The sequence below is a fragment of the Pundamilia nyererei genome, unplaced genomic scaffold, assembly GCF_000239375.1.
Source record: "Pundamilia nyererei isolate P.nyererei 1_Seehausen unplaced genomic scaffold, PunNye1.0 scaffold00074, whole genome shotgun sequence".
Taxonomy (NCBI): domain Eukaryota; kingdom Metazoa; phylum Chordata; class Actinopteri; order Cichliformes; family Cichlidae; genus Pundamilia; species Pundamilia nyererei.
Window position 1 is genome coordinate 622,539 of NW_005187475.1, and position 22,745 is coordinate 645,283.

General features: G+C 38.3%; 1 protein-coding gene across 4 annotated transcripts; it reads right to left on the minus strand.

Moving 5' to 3' along the window:
* Nucleotides 1-22,426, minus strand: ttc13 (tetratricopeptide repeat domain 13). Of its 4 annotated transcripts, none has more exons than XM_013911909.1 (23): nucleotides 22,078-22,426; nucleotides 19,624-19,718; nucleotides 17,990-18,065; nucleotides 17,845-17,915; nucleotides 17,637-17,702; nucleotides 15,476-15,568; nucleotides 13,412-13,528; nucleotides 13,218-13,328; nucleotides 10,831-10,913; nucleotides 10,576-10,717; nucleotides 10,251-10,425; nucleotides 9,109-9,265; nucleotides 8,467-8,597; nucleotides 8,248-8,380; nucleotides 7,554-7,646; nucleotides 7,256-7,339; nucleotides 7,048-7,132; nucleotides 6,542-6,648; nucleotides 5,724-5,859; nucleotides 4,580-4,659; nucleotides 4,245-4,323; nucleotides 2,775-2,854; nucleotides 1-2,693 (listed from the first exon to the last, which is right to left on the minus strand). In XM_013911909.1, the coding sequence occupies exons 1-23, from the start codon at nucleotides 22,244-22,246 to the stop codon at nucleotides 2,579-2,581; spliced, it is 2,478 nt and encodes an 825-aa protein (XP_013767363.1). In that variant the 5' UTR covers nucleotides 22,247-22,426; the 3' UTR covers nucleotides 1-2,578. The 4 variants fall into 4 exon arrangements, with proteins under 4 accessions (XP_013767363.1, XP_005737276.1, XP_005737275.1 ...); XM_005737219.1 differs by having other exon boundaries at nucleotides 6,542-6,651; XM_005737218.1 differs by lacking the exons at nucleotides 1-2,693; nucleotides 2,775-2,854 and adding an exon at nucleotides 2,873-3,934.
* Nucleotides 22,427-22,745: the final 319 nt, after the last annotated feature.

Sequence of the window (22,745 nt, forward strand, 5' to 3'; positions counted from 1 at the left end):
TTAAAACTGTCAAACACTTTTATTAACTGCTGAACATTCATTTCATAAAAAAGTCCCTCCTTCAAGTCTGAAGACATTAGATAAGTTGTGCACTCCTCACTCTAAAGCCCATTGCAGAAATAAATGACTGGGACACCCAGCACAGAAAAGAAAACAACAACCAGTTAGCATAACCATCGATAAGAAAAAACCCCAAAGGACCTGACGTTTTGGTGAAGTGCGAAAACCAATTAAACACTGGAGAGACTGCTTTGTTGTGGACACTCAAAAAACAGAACTACTGCAGTATTGATATGACTATTAATGGTGTGTCTTTAAGCATCAAAGGCCACAGAATATGATAGATTAGTCCAGGTGAGTCACACCTTCTCATTTTGTTCATCACTGTGCTTAAATTTTATTTCCATAGGTTACTGCATGTTTACATTTTACCTAAGTGAAAAAAAATCCTGCAGGATTCACCCAGATTTTCTGAAACAAACAAACCAACAAACAAAAAAAGACCACACCATCAGTCTTATTATTTAAACTGAAGTACATTCCAATTCAGACCAGATTTTCTCCAGATATGAAAAACTCAAACAAGAACTTGTTACATATGTAATAAAAAGGGGGGTTAAAATAATCAAAGACAATATTTTAATCTTTAAGACATGTCCCTTATCTCCCAAAGATATTGCTCTCAGGTGTGATGAGGAAGCAAACTGAATCTATGAGCTAATATCCGATGTAAGAGAGGCAGCTGATGCAAGTTCGAGGGAAGACAGGAAGGAAATAAATGCGGTGTGCTTTTCTCCATCCATAATGAATCTTTAAAGGCACAACAGTCACAGATGTTAGAGGACGATCATCTGAAGTTCTGGTCAGGTAAGTCCGATTACATTCATAAACTTTAAACATAAAATTTAAATGTAGTGTTTAAGAGCTAATGATTGAAACTATAAAGAAGTGTCTTCTCATTAAGCCAGTCTGATTTCTTTGTGGTTTTATTTACGGTGAAATTGTTTTATGTTAGCCATTTAGAGCTACATGTGCTTAACATATTTATTCGATCACCAGAATGCAAAAGCTCTCTAATCAAGAGCTTAATACTTAATGCTCAATACTTTTAATGCAAAATAATATAAATAATTATCATTATCCATCAATTTGTAAATGTAGGTTTACAAAAACAAGCAATAAAATAGTAAAGCAATTATTTTTTGATTATAACATTATATTATAGTGGTTGAATGTTATGCTTGATAGGGCCAGGTTAAACTTTGTGTATTTAATTTTTTGTTTTAAACAAGTTCTGGGGAGATTTCTAAGAGTTTTTTTGTTTTTAATGACAGATGGTCTAATGCATTTGTAATGAAAAAATCCCCCAAAATGATTGAACTTATAAAAGACCAGAGAAAAAGTCAAGAAACTTTTTGACTTTTTGTAATTTTTGTAGATTCAAAACTGATAACGACAAGACACCTGCAGATTTGGTGAATGTTTGATATTTTACGCAAAAAGCACCAAATGGCTCTGAAAGCTCTCTAAAATCTCTGACTGCTGTTATTCATCATTAACAAAAAGAAAATAATAAAATAAATCATATTTGCTCAAGTGCTGACAAACAATAACCCTGAAAATTTTGTTCCATATTTTTAAAACCCCCCAGACTCATTCTCTGCTGAAAGGTTGGATTCTGTGTGCGTGCACAGCAGTGGTTTAACAGAAAATGTTTAAAGTGCCAATTACAATCTTTAATGTTAAATAAAACCAGAAAGTGCCATTTCACATTCTTGGTAACCTAAAGTAAGAGATTTCGGCATGACTCTGCAAACAAAGCTTGTTCATACCGACCGATGGACAGATGGCGTTGGTTGTGCTTTGGGTGTCTGAGGCACGAGGCCTATAAAGCAGAGAAAGAGCAAAAGGTGGACAGAATCTCTTCTGCATCCCAAACAAACTGAAACATCCTGCTTTCACCATCCAGTATGGTTTCCACAAACACAGAGTGTGGATCTAAGGAATTAACATCGGCCAGTAATAACAAAAGCACCTAAATTTATCCTTAGAGTTCTGTGAGTTAAGGTTGTGCTATAAGAAGTAGAAAAGAAAAATGTTGAATTGCCTGACAACAGAGGTTGAAGAACTTAAAACAGGTGGCACAGAGGTGACTTAGCACGTCAACCTAAGATTTCTGAAAACCCTTCAAACCATGTTTCTTAAGTAGAAGCTGATTTTTTACATGGATTTAAGGAGAAACAACAGGCAACAAAGATTTGGATAAAACAGTAAGATCAACTTTTGGTAAATTAAAACAGAGGTCACCTCTTTAAAGAGTAAAGCAATCCCATGAATTTGCATTAAAAGCCTTTCACTTCCTTCAAGGTTCAAAAAGAGCTCACACTACTACTTTGCCAAAACCCTTATTACATTTTAAATAATTAATTCCTAATTAATTGTGCCGAGATGGTTTTGCCGATCTCAGTCCAGTGTTGACTGGGATGTAGAAGATGACGGTCCCTTAGGCTCTACCCAGTGCAGGAGCTTTATTATTAAGACTTTCCTAAACAGACCTCTCTGCAGTGCACAAGTCGTGTTAAGACTTTTTTGGACAATGTGAAGATGAGTCTGTGTTGAGGACCTCAATCATTGTTCTGGTTGTCGGGAAGGACTCTGCTACAGATGGAAGACTCTGGTACCAACTTGGTAAACTAGAGAGGAAGAGAAAATGTCAGATAATGTGCCTCTGAAGCAGACAAATAACACACCAGAGAAATTATTACTCTTTGTACCTCTTGAGATTCATCCAGCTCTTTGCTGTTTTACTGAAGCTATCTGGACTGGGTGTGGTCATGGCTTCAAAATCTACCAGCTGAAAAGATATATATATATATATATTTAAATCAAGCAAAAACAAACAAACAACCCCCCCAAACTCCTACACAACCGCAACCAGCTTAAAGGATAGGTACAGTAGTTGAAGCGAAGGCCACATTTCCATAAATAAAGACACGTGTAAATAAACCTGAGCACCATGCTTTCCAAGACACACTTGAAGTTAAACAAGCCAGTTCCTGCTCTTTCTTTGCAGTGCAGATTTACAAAAAAAAAAAAGAACGCTTTTCTAAAAATTGACAGATAACTTTATAGAAGTTAAACGCTGTGTAGCAAAAATGAGAAGCCCGCTTTCTTTCCAATGTGGTCAGACTAAATCATGAAGGGTTTTGGAAAATTCCTTAAGAAGCAACAATATGAAGAAAAACACAGCAGGGCTGCCAACTGTTCATACCATCTGTGAGACACCTGCTTTCACACGAACAAGGAACGCGAACAATCCTCTCTTACATGCAGTAAACGGCAGGAGACAGAGATCAGCGATACCAGGATGTATCATAGACGAAAGACCACATCTGATTTTAGACAAGGACTGACCCCAGGCCCACTTTCAATTCAGCGGATACATCCCAGCACTTGTAATCTCTAATTATTAAAGTAAGTACCAAAAAAGCACTGCAAAGTTGAAGAAAACTATGACCTGAAGTTTAATTAAACATGTTTATTAGTTAACATATGAGAAGCAGGTGAAGGCAGCAGACACTGATGTCATCACTAATCAGGCAAAAAGAACTAAACGGATTTAAACCGATTATCCTGGACTGTTATCAAATATGTCAGCAAGGGAGGTTGGTGCAGAGCTAATGGTTTTTCCTTCTTATGAGGAAAAAGTTTTCCAGTCTGATTATATGTTATTTTGAAGACTGAACCTTTGCTCTGCTGCCACTCTGGACCACTGAAACCATCTGGACTTTGGCTGAAGTGATGATGGTCCAAAATTGTACAGAAGATGAAGTGACCACAAATCACCAAAAAAATGTAATCTCTGAATGTTGCACCACTCCTGCAAGAGGAAATGATGAAGTCTGCAGTCCTTCTGCACCAGGTAAATCAGCACCTACATGTACATAGTGCTCATTTAAACACGACTTGAGACCTAGAAACACATTCTAGACCGTATAAGCAATGTAATCTTACATAACATATGGTAGAGTAAGCACCAGTGTAAATGACAATGGACAGCTTTCAAATTTTTGTTACCCATTTTTAAAAAAAATTACATTTAAAATGTTTAATTATCTGCTAAAAAAATTGCATTTGGTCCTATGCATTACTTCCATATATAACAAATGTCATAGAGATTAGTGTTAAGTCAATAAAAACTTGCTATATATTCTTCTACTGAAGTAAGATTCACATTAATTTACCTTTCCTTTCGGGATCCTACCAATGACCTCTTTCCCACTGGCCATCAGTGCCCCCATCACCACTGAGTAAGCCACCACACTGAGGAGAAAGTGATGCTTCATTAGCTGAATACTTCCTCTGACATGTTTCAAGAGTTTCAAGTTTCAAGACCACAGACTAAAATAACACTAATATTATTATCCTGCATTTATCTTTCAGTCTTACTAGGCCATTGTTTCTGGGAGTTTTATCCAAACTAAGATGACAGCTACAAAGAAACTCTCTCTCCCATTTATCATTCAAATGTAGAAATGCTTCATATTGCACCTGTGGGCTGTTTTGACTTTGAAATTACCTGGATCCTCTGGAAAGAGGCATGAGGTTGCAGAAGTAATAAACCAAGGAGAGGATCAGGTTACACACTGCATCTGCATCCTGAAAGAACAAAGATCATCACAGAATCAGCTGTTCAGTTGTGAACAAAGGCTTAATGTAGTCGTGACCTCTGCTGCACTGTGTGCTGTCTTCAGTTACGGTTTATCTTAACGGGGTGAAAGCAGAGAAGGCTGCAGACATAATAAAACAGAACAAAGAGCGAAAGCCAGGAGGGATGTTCACATTGTTCCAGGTCTCTGTTACAGAGGAGTGAGAACATCCTGTTTAGTTCTTGTTTGTTAGTTGTTTAGTCAGGACCACTGTTGTGCTGTCTGTATAAATTAGCAGACAAGTCACGGTAGGCTGCCGGCACAGATTTTTTAATCAAGACAAACTGCTTGAATGGTTTGTTCTGTTTATTCCGGCAGTTTGACAGAAAACCATCAACAGAAATGAATGGCAGCAAATAAACTCAGCTAAATCCAACAGTGACAGAGAATTAATCAGTTCTACTCATAGTTTGCTTGTCTAGACAAGTAAAATATGTGATTCCAGTAGAGAGGGCCGGAGTGGGAATAAGAGGGGAGAGGAAGACGCTGAGGAAAAAACAGACATGAGGCTTATGTTTTGTTTTGCTTTTGAACACTGCCTTGTCTTTTCTAAAGTGACTTTTATCTCTTATGTAAAGAGATTGTAAACAGCCTTGCTACTCTAATAAATAATAAATACGACTTAATGTGTTTTTATGTTTATATTGACAGCTCCATCTGTTCTCCTGCAGCTGTGACTGTTTCTAGCTCGATACAAAACCTTTTTGCTAGATACTGCTTGAACAGAATTCAACTTGTAAATATTTTCTATTTATTCTTCAGAAAATATATTAAAAAAATCTTTTTGCCAAATGTCCAAACCCCAGACACTAGAGACAATATCAGAGATATGAAACCGCAAGAAAAAAACTAGAACCAAAGCTGGAACACAAAAACAACATTTTATTTGCAGGTATTGCTTTAGAGAAAGGAACATCCTTTGTTAACTTAAGATGTCATCTACTTAAAGCTGTCCAGAAATGGATATTTCACATTGCACCACCATCTGCTTTCTATTACCAGCAGGAATCTTACCCCGAGTTCGCTTGATAACATCAATGCCTTTCCTTTGGCTGTGAGGTCTTTGTAGATGGACTCTATTTCTGACTGGTACTGCTGCGTCCGCTCTTCAGTTGTCTGCGTTTCTACAGAGAATAACATGTTTCCCACCCTGAAATAAAAGAAAATTAAACACTTCAGAGGGTAAAACTTGGAAATATCTGGTTATGTGTGTAGAAGTGTAAAGCATCTACCTAAAAACTGTGGAGCACATGTTAAAAAACAGGTGTTACTGGTTTTTGCAGTAATGAGTCTGCACATATTAAATGAAAACATTAAATTTCAACTGCCCTCCTTTTTTAAGTAGTCACTTTTTTCAGAGATACAAAATTCCCATTGTTTCTGACATTTTTTAAAGTTGATTTCAGTCAAAGTGAAAGGACAAAGTCACGGGGAGCTACAAAAGATGAATAGTACCAGTGGAAAGAGACAACTGTGCAGGTATGGCTAATAACAATAATAATAATAATTATTATTATAATGACCTGAATAATTCTAATTCAGTTCAAAAATCCAGCGCTCCCAATGCTGATTGTAAAACATGTGAAATTCTGACAGTTACTGCTCCTTATCTGTGCACAAGAAACATATTCTTAGCACCTTTTGATTGACATTTGTGTGGTACACATACCTACGTATGTAAATACTTTACTGTTCATGAAATATACCTTCTAGGAGATCCTTGTGATTATTATTCCCCTGTTCAAATATTTATATTTAATTTTTATATGAAATGTTAGTGTTGAAGAAAGTGTTCTTTTAGAATATTGAACACAGAGAACGGCAGACTGCACCTGTCTCCAGTGATGGTAATGGTGAAGCCATCGTACTCTTTCCCAGGGTCCTTCAGGCTCGGCACCTTCGAGTTGACTGTGAAGCCATCTCTGGTTTTACTGTTGAACTGCTTCAGGAAGAAACACACCAAACAAAAAAACAAACAAAAACAAAACAGGATGTTGTGCTGCTTTAAAAGGTCTCTTATGGGCAAACATTCATCAATATCAAAATATATTTTAAACTACATGACAACCAAATATTGATTAAATTTAATATGGAAAAATGTAATACATGCGTTTAAACTTTTATGTTTTTTTCTAATTCAGTTTCTGTCAGTCAAGTTTGATGTGATTTTTTGGATCAACAGCATATAGATCTAGGCTCCAGATCTAAGCTATAGATATAAGTTCACACACAAAACTGGGAAGTAATGAACATCACTAGTGTTACTAGTAGACTAAAACTAATATCCACTTGAATCCTTGAGTGCAACCTGAACTAGATTCTCTCATATCCTTCTTACCTTCATTATAGGAAGCAAATCTTCTACTTTATTCACATTTTCTAGAGCTTGGCGGACTTCCAGGAGGCCTCTGGGGTTGTATGCCCTGAGACAGACAATAAGAACATGTTGGTTACAGAAACAGCAAGAACACTGCAAGAATAATTAAGCCATAGATGATGCTTCAAGGAATTCTGCAAAGTCATTGGAGTTGTGATTCAGGTTTTACCCGTGGTAGACCAGTATTCTGTCTTTGATGAAGTCAAGTATGTTGTCAAAGTAGGCAAGGTATCTGATGTTGATAATTTGCCCCCTGGACAAATAAAGAGGGAAAAAACAGACCTCAATATACTACTTTTCAAGGAGCTTCTCAGAATGAGGCTCTCACAGGGAACAGAATGATAGAGATACGTCATATTCCAAGAAATTGAAATAAATGTTTCTGCACTACAAGGTGAGGCCATATGGAAATTCAATCCTGTAACCCATGAGAGTGTTTGACGCCGTCTTCGAGGCCAAGTTGTTACCTGATGAGGTTGATGTGATTGTTGAAGCCTCGACTGAGACTCCTGGCAGGCATCTGGTCTAACCACAAAACTGGCTGGTCTGGATCGGCGATCCTACGAGTACAGGAAAGGCCCGTTTAGTGTTTCAACACTGCAATCTAATTAACCACACATCAAACACTCTAGTGGGAAAGTGACTTGTTGAATTTGGCCAGAATTGGTGAGAACAGGCTAGTTACCAGGATAAGTAAACCACAGTGAAATGTAAAAAACGACCTGACTGCTGAGTTCTTTCTAGTGCTCACACGGTAAAAACTTAAGCCATGTGTCAGCTTCAGTCTAGACTTCATTTTGCAATGCAGGACAGTTGAAACATCATATGTCAGCATCTGTATCCTTCCTATTCCTTCAGTTTTCAGTTTTAGAGTCATTTCCTGGAGATAATTAGGATCCCAGAGTTCCTCTTCACAACACCCAATTTCTTGTGGAATGAGAAAGAAAGATTTTTCTAGGTGTTTTACTCATTAATGTCTGTCCAAGCTAAACATGCACTTAAAAGAGTAATGCCAAAATTAATTCCCTACAGTCTCTGCATTATGCCACTCTTTTCCAATGGAAATACAGATGTCAAACATAATGGTGCCTCCATAAATTTGATCTGAGTGATCTCATATAAATTTGGTACAAAGTCCTTTTTATTTTGTGTGTTTCTCACCTCCTCCATTTGACTGCTATGTCAAACATGTCTCTCCACTGCATTTGCCTGGTTTTGCCGTTGACTCGCACTTTGGAGTTGCTCCATGTCCGATGCATGGCCTGCATTACCTCTAAGGTTGCTAATCCCATGGCTGAAGAAGCACAGACAGCTCTTTATTTTTAGGCTCTTGTTAACACTTGGTGATCTTTTCAAACTGTGGCATTGTCTCTGTGGTACCTCTGTGTATTCTTCTGTTGGGTAGAAAACCAGGAGTGTCGTACTGCATGAGTGCCCCCAGATGGTCGGCCGTGCAGATCAGCTTCTGAACTTCATTGCTGTAGCTGTCGAAGTTCTGTGGCAGCACGTCTCTGCCAACCAGAAAGACGTGGAGAATAAGGCTTTCATGAAACGCACTTTTTTTTTTCCTAGACACTGGCTGTCAACCTTCTACAATATCACAAAACAGATGAAGTAGTTCGAGCCTGCTGACATGCATGCATAAAAACATCTACTTGATGAACACAGGAGCTTCCGTGTCATATGGAAAACATGGCAGGTGTTGGTTTTCAACCACAAAACGCTGCCTCGTGTTTTAGCTCATGAAAACTGCTACAAACTGAAGCTCAGGAAACCACAGTTATGATGGTCCTGATTTTCCTAGATTTTCTTATGATGACAGACTTAAGGTGAAGCGTAGGGCATCCTAAATTAAATTCAGATTGAAATGTGAAAATAAATGTAATCTGTCACAATAATTTCTGCTTTGACCTCAGAGAAAGCTTGACATTTATATAAAGAATAGCTAGATTAATCACTTCATCATCGCAGCATCATTACAGTTGATCGTTATGGTCAGAGTTAACAGTCCCCCAAACCCACTTGATATGTGGCTGCAGGCCAGGCTGTTCTTCATAGTCCTCTATTAAAAAAGGCAGGTTCTTGGCCCAGTGGTTCTTAAAGTTTCCCGGTAAGTCCTGGTCCACGTTGTACTCTGCTACTGGGATATCCAGGTGGGAGTGCAGGTAACGAGAGTACTCTGGAAGAAATCAAGTAAACAGGACCTTTATGTGAGAAGTAAAAAGACCAGAGGTGGTGCATTATGAGGTGGTGGTTTAGGTCAAAGGATACTGAAGCTAAAAATAAAGAAAAAGCATGGTTAAGGTATACAGAAGAGTCTATCATGGCCAAATAATACAAAAAGGGCACAAGCACAAATGAGACTGAATGAATGAATGCTTTCTTCTGATGAACCAGGAGGACATTCAGAAGCCTTAATTTCCTGTTTTTGTTTTGTTTGTTTTTTTAAAAAGCCCATCAAATTCTAACATTCCTGGGTTTTTTAAAATTGCAATAGTTCTCCTGAAAATTAAATCAGAAGAAAATGCTATTCTTTAATGCAAAAGTAATACACTGGAAATACTCCTCTGTATGTCACATCTGGTGGCCTTGACCTCAGCTGTGCTGCATGTCACTCCCCCCTTGTTTCCTCAACTTTGTACTTTAACAATTGTTTTAATGAAAGCCTCCAATGCTCAAAGAAACTCTGAACATTTGAAAATATGAAAAATACACGAAAAAACAAGCAATGTGACGTTTTGGAGAATCTAAAATATAACTGTCCGTTTCCTTTTTTGTTAAAACAATTAGTAATAATGCATTCAGTATAGACTCTGTAATAGACTGCACACCTATGCCTGAACAACTCTTGTGCTCTAGGTTCTTTGAAAACATGTCTTGAATGGACTCTATAGGAAGTCTCCAGGTGTCACGTGGTATCCTAAGCATGTTAGCGGCAGTCTTATAAGCTGACAGTTGTAGCTGCCATAAATCACCCCAGTCATTGGTTTCTGAGGTTTGTTCATCTGCCAGTTTATCCTGTAGGCAGAGCTCTGACTTGGAGAGCAGACTTTTTATTTACCCTGTAAAATAAGACTGATCTTGAATCAGTATTCTTCTCTTTATCTGCGATCAGTCATAATGTGTATGCATGTGTGTGTGTGCATATATAAAGGCCCACCCACCTCTGAGGTATTTAACTTTGAGGTATTCAGAGCTGGCTTTTTGCCCCAGCAGAGGGTCGTTCAACATGACTTTAGTCTGAGCTTTGATGCCTTCGTAAAACTGCCCCATGGCCACGTGACTCAGCCCCTTCATGTACTGACACACCTCGTTGTAAGGCTCCAACTGAAGACACCTCTGAGGAAAACAAGAGAATTACATTGCATATGAATCCATTACCACTTCTTTCCTTGTGCTGCTAGCAAACCCTGTGTAAATTAAAAATTCCTAAAATTGCAGAGAGGGGTGTAAGGACAGCCTGTTTTACTTCGTTGTGGATAATTCTACCTTGAAGTTGCCTATGGCCTCCTGCAGAGAGCCATGGTGGTACAGCATCATGCCACGGAGCTGGAGAGACTGGATGTGGTTCTGATTCAGCATGAGGGCTTTCTGGAAGCTCTCCATGGCTGATTCAAAGTCACCAAGCTCTCTGGGAGAAGGAAGAGGAAAAGCAACTGTTGATATTTGGCTAAATACTCTATGTCAAAGTGACATCCTGCATTTATGCATGGAGTAAGAAAGCATGCTGCAGAGTGCTTGTACCTGTAGGCCTGTCCGAGGCTCTTATAGGCATCTATAAAGTCAGACTTCAGTTTCAGTGCTTCTTTAAAGGTCTCAATGGCTTCCTGATAAAGAAAAAAGCAACCTTACACATACATTGGCAACACAGTTGAGAGGAAATGCATTAAGGAACACGCAGACCAGAAATTCTGAGTCAGCAGGTGGTTCAGAACTTTAACACATTCGGATTTTGTCTTATGTAACCCCAGTGTGGACATGGCTAAATGCTGGAGTGTAGCAGTAACTGTTTAACACTTAGTTTAACAGTTAAACTGTTTACTATAATTACAGTCCTAGCTTTACAAACAAAGGTGACAGTAACTGAGATATTTAAGAAATCAGTATCATAGTGATGCAACAGAGAGACTGAGACAGGGGATCATCAGACACCATCTGTGACTATTCACACCAAGTGCCATAGAAAGCCAACTAAGAACGGTTCAGATATTTCAGCCTGGTCCAGCCACTCTTTGCATAGTAAGGTTGGACAGTTGGACGAATTTATCAACCATCGACGATAGGTTGAGCCTTTCACTGGTCGTTTTATTTATTTATTTGCCCATGAGTAGGTTTGCTAATAATGTCAGTTGAAGCTAAAAGAAGCAGTCAATGGGGGGAGAAAAAAAAAAAAATAGGGCTGTTTTAACGTCATCCTCTTCCAGCTGGGAGCAAATGCACCCTCCTCAGACTGCCCCCAAATGGAGCGATTTATTTACTCAAACTCATAACAGAACGAAAGGCAGCAGCCTATGTTCAGAAATAGAAAACAAAACATTTTATTTAAATTTATATCTGCACAAGCGGTGGTTGCGGTTACATCCTCAGGTTTGGCTCTTTAATCCAGTTTAAAGTCAAAGAAATCCGAAATTGCTGACTTTAAATTTTTTTGGACAACTAGTTCCTCCAAGTTTGGACTTCTTCTGTGTTCTAAACGTGCAAAACAGTCCGTGCATGATTACATTGCTCTGCCCATCAAAAAGTCACCTGTGCAGATATATCGCCTATCGTCATATATGGGACCGATGAATGTCAGTTAGAAAAAATGTACATATCGCCCAACCTTAGTGCATAGCATGCAAATAAAAAGCAGATTCCACCAATGGGCACAACTCTCTCATTTAGAGTAAGCAATTAGTTCAACAATCACATTCGCAACTATCATTAAAAGCGCTAATGTTGTTGTTTGCAGTTAACTGTCAGCTGCCTGCAGGAGCTGCAGCTGGGATTCCCCCAGGAAATCCTTTTTGTTTAGCATCTACATGTCATGTAGATTCAAGTGCTGCTCTGCACACATTAGTCAGTGTGTGGGAAATAAAAATGCACTTGGCTTGGGCAGACTTTAAATTAACATAGTAATTAGAAGTTAAGCAACATCTTATCATTCATCTACCATTTTTACTTCCCTTGTGGTGCACAGCGGATTTTATCAAAGACGAAAGCAGCTACCCCAGCATTAAGAGACACTTTCAGCATGAACGTGCTAAACATCACCAAGCACAACAAACAGCTAGCAGAAAACTCTGGTATAACACAGCAACAATCTCATCCGTCAGAAAGGCCAGGAAGAAAATGAAAAAAAAAAGTCAACTTTAACAAAGTTGACTTTTGTTAAAGCAAATTGAATAACTTTACCAAAGCATGTGGTTCCATCTGCTTCACAGCTGCATATATGTAAATAAGTTAAATCTGCAGACAAGCTTAGAACACAATATGCATGAAACCCAATAAGCTTGAGCTTGTATTAAGCTATTCATCTCCTTCCCTTCATCTCCTGACACTGTAAGTCGCAAATATAATATTTAAACAACCCCCCCAAAAAACCAAACAAAAAAAACAGTCAGCTGACATTTGAATACATTTCTGTGACTGTGTTTCCAGCAGCGAGCTGAGAACGACCCTGTTAGTTTGCATTAAATTAAATCCTCTTTGATGTTGTTGACTCAAATAATATTTTGGTAATTAAAAGTGAAAAGATAAATATAGACAGCATACACAAATGAGGTGTAATCATGCACTAACAGGATGTTTGTGCAACAAAAACTCTGTTAGTGAAATTCTGATATATCTGATTGTAGAAAAAAACAAGAGCAAAACTCCAGACTGTCAAGTCTGATAATGCTATAACATACAGTGGAATCCATACTCCTTATCACAAGAATTAGAGATACACTTTGCTAAAAAAGAAAGAAACAGCTAATCAGTGCACTATGTCATTATCTGTGGTCATATCTGGTTACAATAAAATGTGATGGTGGAGGCCACGAGTCTTCCAAACAGTGATTCATTAACCAGTGAGTGATATCACATTGTTTATTTATCTTTGATATGGACAAGGCCATACTGGGAATATGAGACTGTGAACAGCTCACCTTGAGCATGCCTCTGTGGAAAAAGGTCAGGCCTTTATACAGCATGGCAATAGGCTGATTCTTCTTAAGCTCTAAAGACTGCTGGAAGTCCTCCATAGCGGCCACATAGTCCTGAACAGAGAGCAAAGCACAGAGTTGTCACATGGAAACATACAGGCATATATGTACGTTCATGCTGCATCTGACTGTCAAACCTCTGAAATGAAGAGCAGCGTTCCCCTGTGCCTGTAGAGACGAGCTGAGGGCTGTAGCTGGATGGCTTTTGTCAGGTCACTCAGAGCCTCACTGATGCGACCCAGAGGAGACAGGATCTAAACACACAAGCACCGAATTGCACATTTCATCTTTTTAATTTTATTGTTGCAAAATACTGATGAACTGAATTATTTTCTTTGCTTTTACACCGCATCGAAAGAACATTTGGGGGGAATAAAGATAAGTTTGTTGTTTTTATTTCATGAAAAACAGGCATGATTCAGTCACTGCAGTGCTCAAAAGATGACATCATTTTCAGGACAGGCTTTGCATATTTCTGCAAGGTAATCTTAAACTGCACAGTACAGCTAATACAACAGCATGGCTTCATAGTAAAAAGAGTCCAGGTCCTGAACTGGCATGCAGCCCACACCTTTCACCAACTGAAAACATTTGACACATCTGGACTCGGGACTTCTTCAGTTCCCAGAGGATTACAGCCTCTTGTTAAAAGGAGGAGGAATGCTACACAACAATAAACATGACATTTTCCCAGCTTTTTTAGAGACATGGGATATTGCTGCCATCAAACACAAAGCAAACTAATATTATTCTCAGTTTAAACATTTGATAGGTTTTCTATGCTCTACTGTTAATAAAAATATGGTTTATGGGTTTTGAGATTTGCAAAGCATTTAATTCTGGTTTTATTTACATTTTTCACTGTGTTGTGTTTAAATTCAAATGGTATAAAAGTCCCAAAGAGGAAATGGTAAATAAAACAGCAGAGTGAAACCTGCAGTGGGGGAATTCTTTTCTTTAATCTTGTGAGAGTTGCCAGAACTCTAACCATGTCTGGTGACTGTTTATGTGCCCAACTGTTTTTGAATATTGCTGTTGCCTAATATTATTTGCTATACTGTAGCTTAAAACTTATTTGAATTCACTTTAAAATTTATATTTTGCCTCTTTCAAAATGACAATGCATTGTCGATTATTTGTAGTAAAAGGCAGCTGCTACTACTTCTATATGTGTTGTCCAAATATAAAGAGATCACCTTCATCAGTAACCATGATTATATGAAAAGTTGCTAACATTTATTGAGGATGTGTTTCAAGCCGTTTCTGAACATGTTAAGAGAATCAGACTCGTATAAAGACACCATTTCTCATATGTTGTGCACAACAGGATGTAGTCTGTGCCTGGCACGTTCTCACTTCTGAAAAAAACTCAGTGTGGTTTAGGTGCAGGCTGAGTAAAATGTCCAGGAGGCAAAGCAGCTCGCTAGCTGCGAATTCAACATCCTCTAGTCTTACATCAAAATAATCGGATATCACAGAGACTTTGCAGTAGGAAGCTGCCAGGCTAATTTGCATTATCAAGTATATCTTGCTGGGTAATGCCTAGAAAAGTTCCAGGATGCAGTGTGTGTGAAAGCAGATGAAATCGACAAAACCTGTTTGGGGGAGTTATTTGTGAATAATGCAAATGATGTTTTATGATTAAAAAAAACTCTGTGCTTTCCAAACTGATCCAACTTCAACAGTCAAGATAAATCATTTGGGAGAAAATCAAAGCAGGAGGAGCTCATCAGACTTGGAGAGAGGTGACTGATTGCTTGGAGCACATTTGTAGCTCATTCACATTTTATGTCTGGCTGATGACTCACTGACTGCAGATCTTTTTCATTTGGCTGTGATGTATTTTCTAGTCTAAAAAACCAAAACAACACAGCTCGATGCATTTTAAAAGTCACCAACTCCACTTGAAAACTGAACCTAAAAAGTTCATGGAACACGAATTCTCTTTAGTACAACTTCTGACTGCTTGATTAGATTAGTCTTGATTAGACATTAAAGCTCAAAATTAATCCGAAACTTGACAATTAGAAGCAGAAAAATTAGCTACAAAACAGGAGGAAGGCAACTACATGTAATCAGTTTAATTATACTGCTACCAACAGTTGTTGTCTTAGCTTGTTGCAGTACTTGAAAGCCATAAAATATATCAGTGCTGAGGAACACTAATAATAGATCACATTTGCCACAGAGTCACCTCTCACCTCTGCTCTCTGCTCGTAGACCTCTGGCCAGCTGGGCTCGAGGGTGATGACCCTGTTGAGCTCGTACAATGCCAAATCGGCATTCTTTATATCCTGGCATGGACACACAAGAGGAGAGAGGCACTTACATTTTGTTGACATAAACTTTAACATATTGCGCACAAAACTTGGAACAAAGCCACAAACAACACCAAACACAAAAACTACTCTAAGCAGTTTTCTTCTCCCCCCTATTCTGGAGGGCACACTACCATAACCGCAGCATCCTGGCACATTGAATTGGCATTCACTGAATGTCACACTGAATCACTCTGCATTTACCTGAAACTGCTGTTGTCAACAAAATACAGGATTCTTTTTATTTGAGGACAAATAAACCAAAACAAAACCCACAAACCTCCCCAAAGGCGTCCAACAAAACACATCCACACAGCAACTCTCTGTGCAGCCCGAACTCAGCGGAGGTCAGAATTGTTTTAAATTTGATTTTGAGAACAATTTGGCAGAACATAAAACGAGAATATGAATAAATATATTTCAACATCTGACAAATGCAAATAAAGGCTGTCCATTAAACAAAGTGTGTGTGCACAGTCTGAAGTATGAGTCATCGGGCTTGAAGTTTAAGCTCAAGTCCTTCACAGCACAGTAGTGAATAGTGTTTCTGACACATTGATAAAATACCAGCAACATTCTCTCCCAAGTAAATATCATAAGTGGATTGCATTTATAAAGTCTACATTCACACAGGACTTATTCTACATATGCAGAGAGCTACTGACCTTCCTATTAGTAGAGGACTCATTCTACCTCCTAAGCCACAGCCGTTGATGATCTCTTACGACAGTTCATAAATATATTATGACTAAGATGATATGCAGATGGATAACTGCTTCAGTAATGAAAACACTATATTATTGGTTTATTTCCCTTCTTGCAACATTAAATTATGCTTCAATCACAGATTAGCTTGCATTAAAAACCATTTTGCATAACACTGAAAGCAGAATATTAGTAGTGTTTGTTTTAGAATAGAATAGAATTCAACTTTATTGTCATTGCACATGCACAGGTACAGGGCAACGAAATGCAGTTTTGTTTTGATTCACCTATTTAGTCATTGCAGACAGTTGTTTCCCAAAAATTATAGTGAAAGAATTTAAAAAGAATCTGCTCTGGTTACAGGCTTTGGGTTTTACTTTGTTGCTGGAGCTCTTTAAACATTTCAGAGGCTGGGAGTTATGACGGACATCCTAGCAAACTAGGTGTAAAACATTATTTGCTTATATTTTAATTCAATATCTTTCATGCATAATCATTTACATATTTCCTGGCAACCTCTAGGGAAATTATGTCTTCCTCATGTAAGTTCTCCTGTCCAGATAGTTGCCAACAGGTCTCTAGGCCTGTGTGACTATTGCCTAAGGGACTCTGGGAATTTTTTGAGGATAAAAGGAAGATCTGACATCGAGTGTAAAACAGTCCTCCCTCTTTCTGAAAGCAGTATTCCTCAGATGCGTTCACAGACTCCCCATCTCTTTGTGGAAATAACAAGAGCGGTTACATCTGAAACCTCTGCTACTGAGACTTGTATCCCACAATACAAGAAAAGTTGCTTTTTAAGCTCATTTTGTGGCATTGTTTCTTTTAGTGGAAAGCGACAGTGCACATGCACACAAAGAGAGATTTACCTGTGAGTTTAACGTGCTCTCTGCTTTCACCACTTGGATATCAGGTCGCCAGTAAGGTTGCTTATAACCAGTGGCCCACTTTAAATGCATTTTAATGGCTAGTAAATAAATAAGTAAATTGTATTATTACAGCACCTTTAAAGTGCAACAAAATAATACATAAAAATGTGAGATGGTATAAAAGGAAAATAAAATCCTGGGAAAGAAACATTTGCTTTGTAGTTTTTTGGGTTGTTGCAGGAAAGACACACTTCAACCAGTTAGCCACATGCTAATTTGCATCATTTGTTCTTGGGCAGGTAGAAATCCAGACAACAAAAACATCATATAAAAAGGTTCAATATGTAGAAGATCCATTCAATCGCTTAATTTATAGACAACAGGCTTGCTTAAAACCAGTAACATGTTTGACTCATATTTGTGGGTGATAAAGTCTTACACTGGTGCTGAATTCTACAGCTGCCACTTACCTGCAGACTTTTCTTCCCATAAGCTATCCCTCTCCCGTAGATGGCACTGACCAGCTCTGGGTCACCCTGTATCAAACAGAACAAATGTTCAGAATACGCAAAGAAAGGTGTTTTGTTTGGCATCAAAAGAATTTCTACATCTCTTAAAGGTTAACTGAAAGGTAATTTTTGCAGAGCCGTATTGGGTAACATGTATGCACACACATACCTGCAGTAAGAGTGAAAAGTGTTTAATGGCTTCATCATAAAGTCCATTGCCTATGAGAACATAACCTATAGCTGCAATGACAGAAAAAGTGACAATGAAAAGCTGCATTTTAGCTGCACAGCATTTGAACAACATGCTGACTTACCAAGCTCTTCATTTGTGTTTTGGTTATCTACAGGAAAAGGTATTTTTTTCTGTTCTATAAACAATTTGGCCTGATTCTGTAAGAGATGGCGACAAGAAGGAAAAAAAAGACAAGAAGGACAAATTAGAAATGTCAAGAGAGGCACAAAATAATCATTTCCTTCCTGTGTGAAGGCAACTCGATTGAGTGGAGAAAAAACAAAAGACAACACTTAAATGCTGTCGACACCTGTGTTTTCAGTTCATTGGAGAGCTTTAGAACGTGTTGACAACTTGCGTAAAATGACATTTTCAATATAACTGTTAACAGCTTTTTCAAGGATATTTTTACGAGCGATTTTAAGAGCCCTGCTGAATATCTCAGGGTTACTCTGAAGAATTATCTACTGCTGAACAGAGAACAACTCAGCAACTTTTTATTTCAAATTCCAAATGCAGGCATAAAGATTTCAAAGTAGACCTGTAACTGGAAATTTAGCACATACAGGAATTTCAACCACAGACTCGATGTGCAAAATAAACTAATGAATTAACAACAATGCTTCTTTTTTTCCATCTTGTACTTGCTATATTAACCCAAACGGCAGCACTGCAGTGGAATTACTGTATCCAAATTGGACAGCATGGAAACATTGCTGCGGCAGCATTTTACAAGGCAACTGACAAGGCATGCACTTGCCCCATTCCTTTTATTGGGGATCCTTATCAAATCTCACCTAACATAAAACTGTGGGACTGCACTACTCCCACCCCACGCCCTAAAAAAGAAATCTTGATCCTAAACATCTTGCAGCCTTCATCACAGATCCCTTAGATCAGGTTTTGTCTTCAGTTGCTTCTGCACCTAGCATGCCAACCTGCAATTTTGTGTGTGTGTGTCACAACGTCTTTAGCACAGACGTTACGTCTATCAACTCACTAACCACTTTCACCAACCCCAAAAAGCTATCTATCTTGCAGCTTGTGGTGAAGAGCACCAACCATGAGCTGTGCCGTACTCTTCTGTGTGTGTTTTTTTTCATGCATAGGAACTGCATTTTGTTTGTTTTTTTTTGTTTTTTGTTTTTTGTTTTTTTTTGGGGGGGGGGGGAGTACATAGATCCAATATGATCACTACAATCAGTGAATGTCATTCTATTGCAAAATTCACCAGGTCATTAAATTTGGGCCTTTTTAAATGGTAAGTTGAAGCCCTGCAGTGTAGATTTATTTTCACACACTGGAGCAGTGAAATAGAGGTGAATTATAGGGTGTCAGTATCACACTCCAACAGCACCTTAGGGTGTGGTTACATGTGTAAGCACCAAAAGCAACCACACCCATCACTGTGAGCTTAAGTATCTGATCACCACTGAAACTTATGATTTTTTTATTTCTCGCTGAAGAGAAAATGTGTGTAAAACTAAAACATAACCAGAATATCTTGCTTTGGAAAAAACATAAAAAAAACATTAGAACACAGATTTCAAAAGGTTTATAAACTGCTTACACACACCTGTGTTTTGTGGTTTTGTGGTTTAACCTTGACTATATATATACGAGACTATATATAAAATATACTATTTTTTTTAACTCTAAAGGAAACCGTTACAGGCCATGGCTGCTCTAGATCTAGACTAGTGTTTGAAATCTCACCAAGATCTTCTCTGCATTAAGTGAGAACACAGACTCGCAGGGCGGGTTGCTTCCCTCCTCACAGTCTGGGTCTTCCAACTGTAAAATTGAAGACTCTGAAAAGACAAAGATTCAAAGTATTTATCACTGGAAACAAAACGGTTCATAATGGCAGGGTATTTCAGACCATTACGCTACTACTGTATGTCTTTTAAATTGTATTAAACATTGTAAAGTTTCAAAGAAAGAAAAGTATCTGAGAAGTTAAGCAGGCTTGACCTGACACACACTGAAATCCAAACTCATGAAGCCTGTTACAAAGTGCTCTCCAGGACATTTTCGGAGCCCCTCAGACCAAAAAGCAAAAGCTTTAAATCATGAGACGATGATCAATGATGTGCATGTGACAGTCTTTAAGTGCTGCAAATGTACAAAATGAATACTAACCACAACCATTTTTGTCCATCATATAAAAAGAGCATGCAGCATGGTTCCTTATAAACTTAGGGGTGTAAAGCCGCTGTGTTATTTTACTTTGTTTTGTACATTTTAGGTGTAATTTTCACAGTAACAGCAACCACCACATTGAGCCCTTCGGTGAGAAGAACTGAATCTTCTGATTGAATCAGAAGTAAGCAAAACACTGTGAAAAGTTAAGAAACAATGTCGTGGTTCATATTTCACAAATCATTAAGAATCTGTTTATTTCAACTTGTACAACTATATTATCTCTCATTATTTCTGTCCTAAATGCAGTGACACAGGGAAAACAAGAGGTGTCCGTAATAATTCCAACAAACTAAACGTGGGCAAAGAGTATGTTTGTTTGGTACACGCTACAAATACAAAAAGGCATTCTGACATTTTAGTGAATCTAACTTAAGAAACACACACACAAACTATGCAGGTAAAGAGTTTAGCATTTAAAGTTGTTTTTTAATGGTCTGTGTATAGGCTTTTTCTTGGATGTATGAAAACGCATGTAAGCATTGTTCAGCATATCAGTCTCCATTACCTTAATTTTCAGTTAAATATGGACACTAGATGAAGAAAAACAATATTTTTATGCTTGAGAAAACAAGACACATTTTTTAAAGGCACTAAACAATATTTTTGCTACAGTTCCGCTAAATTTCCTTCAGCAATATAGCAGAGCTTCTTTGGTTTGATTTGTAGGCAAGAAAATCCCCATCTCTACACGCCTGTATTCAGCTGTTGCGACTCTTAACTGGTATCAAACATAACATTTTCCCCCAGCAGCCAGCAGATCAGGCTCTTAGTGGTCCCTTGTATATTTTTAATGGGCCTTATATTCCATGTTAAGCACATTGAGTTAACATGTAATGTAACGTGCTACATTTTTCTATTATCAATTTTCACATGTTATCAGTAGATATAATTTTTTATTATCCTATATATAAAAATAATGAGTAACTGAAGCTTAGTGGAGTACATGCTGGGCTCATGTTTAGGACTCGCCCCTGCATATTGCAGGTGTTGCTGCTAGAGAGAGATGAGGTGGCTACTGCGAGCCTGCAGCAACATTTACAGGAAACCTGCCAAATTTAAAGGCTGCGTTAAAGTAAACAAGCATTTCATCTACATACAGACAGACAGATTTTATCTTAGCTTCTTCTAAAGTCAGACGTGCCATCATGCAAAACAAACCAGTCAGGTGACGCATTGCTTTTCCTTACATTTAACTATCTAAACAGGCAATGAGATGAAAGGCTTGTATTGGTAAACTAAAGACTGTAGGGAAAAAAAACAAAAAACAACTAAGAGTCGATTGAACACAAAACACTTTAATGACAAATCTAAGTAAATTTACGTCAGTTCCTTTTTATTTTGTTTTTAAGCAAGTGAAAGTAACACATTTACAGTTGGTTGTCTTTTTGTTCAGAATTCTAATTTTAATTAATATTTCAATGAACTAAAATGTCTTTTTCACACGTTGTATAGGTTTTTAGCTCAGTTATAGTTACTGCAACAAGCTTTGGTCAGTCTAACTATAGAAGTGGGTGAGTTACTGACATGCCGAATGCAGCGAAAGGACATTGTAATTATAAAAAACTTTTCAGTTTTCCTCTTTAAATATTTATTTTACTGCTGCAGAAGACGACATTAAATTGCGCGTTCTTTGGCTGGAGTATGGTTTACTTCTCTTTGTTTAAGGTAAAACATACAGTTTGCTGACTGAAGTGAGCTTTTCGATAAGCACTTTTAAGTTTCTTTACAGTTATTTACACTTGAACTCCACTTCCTGTGTTTGAACTCTGTTTTCTTTCATATTTGGCGGAAAAAAAGACTATTTTTGAGGCAGGAAAGGCTACTCTTAATGATCCCTTCGAGCTGTCACCGCTTACTGTTATTGGCGTATTAACGTTAGCCTTTAAACGGTTGGGCTAGCCGGGTCCAAGTGACAGTTGTATCAGAGAGGACGTGGCAAAGTAACAGCGAAAAGGCAGACTTTACCGCAGTCAGCAGCGTAGTCCTCCCATTCAGACAGCGAGCTGCATCCCTGTTTGTGGAGGTCGTTGTTGAATAAAGTGAGAGTGGAGAAGAACTCGGTGGAGAAAATCGCCCGGCACAGGTACAAGAGTGAGAGAGCTACCACAACAACAGCCCGGCTGGCAGGGGCCATGTTGTGCTACATGTGTGACGCCACAGGGCGGAAGCTGCCGCAGTTCGACCTAAACGGGCACGCCCCCCTCACGCGCGAATCTGCGGGACGCGAACAAGAAGCCCGCAAAACGGAGGGAGCTATTAAACCACATTTCCCAACACCCTCCGCGGTGTTGGGAAACAAACCGGTTCCGCGAGCGTCAAGCCAGAAATCACGGTTTTCCGTTATGAGATTCAATATAAAAGTATAGGCAATTTTCTAGGATAATTTGTTTATCAAAAGGAGATGTTTTGTTATAACTTATAAGGTTAGACAACGCGAATTATTTTTTTTTACATTTTTCTAAATTTGTTTTTTTAATTTTTAAATTATGTATGTACTCCACTTCTTGACCAGTTGACCTGCATGCCATGCCTTTGTAAAGGGTGGAATCCTGTCTTCCCAATCCAGTTTAGCTTGTATGAGGAATTTACACCCCATCAGACTCCCTTGTGGTCTAGTGTCACGTATATAGCTC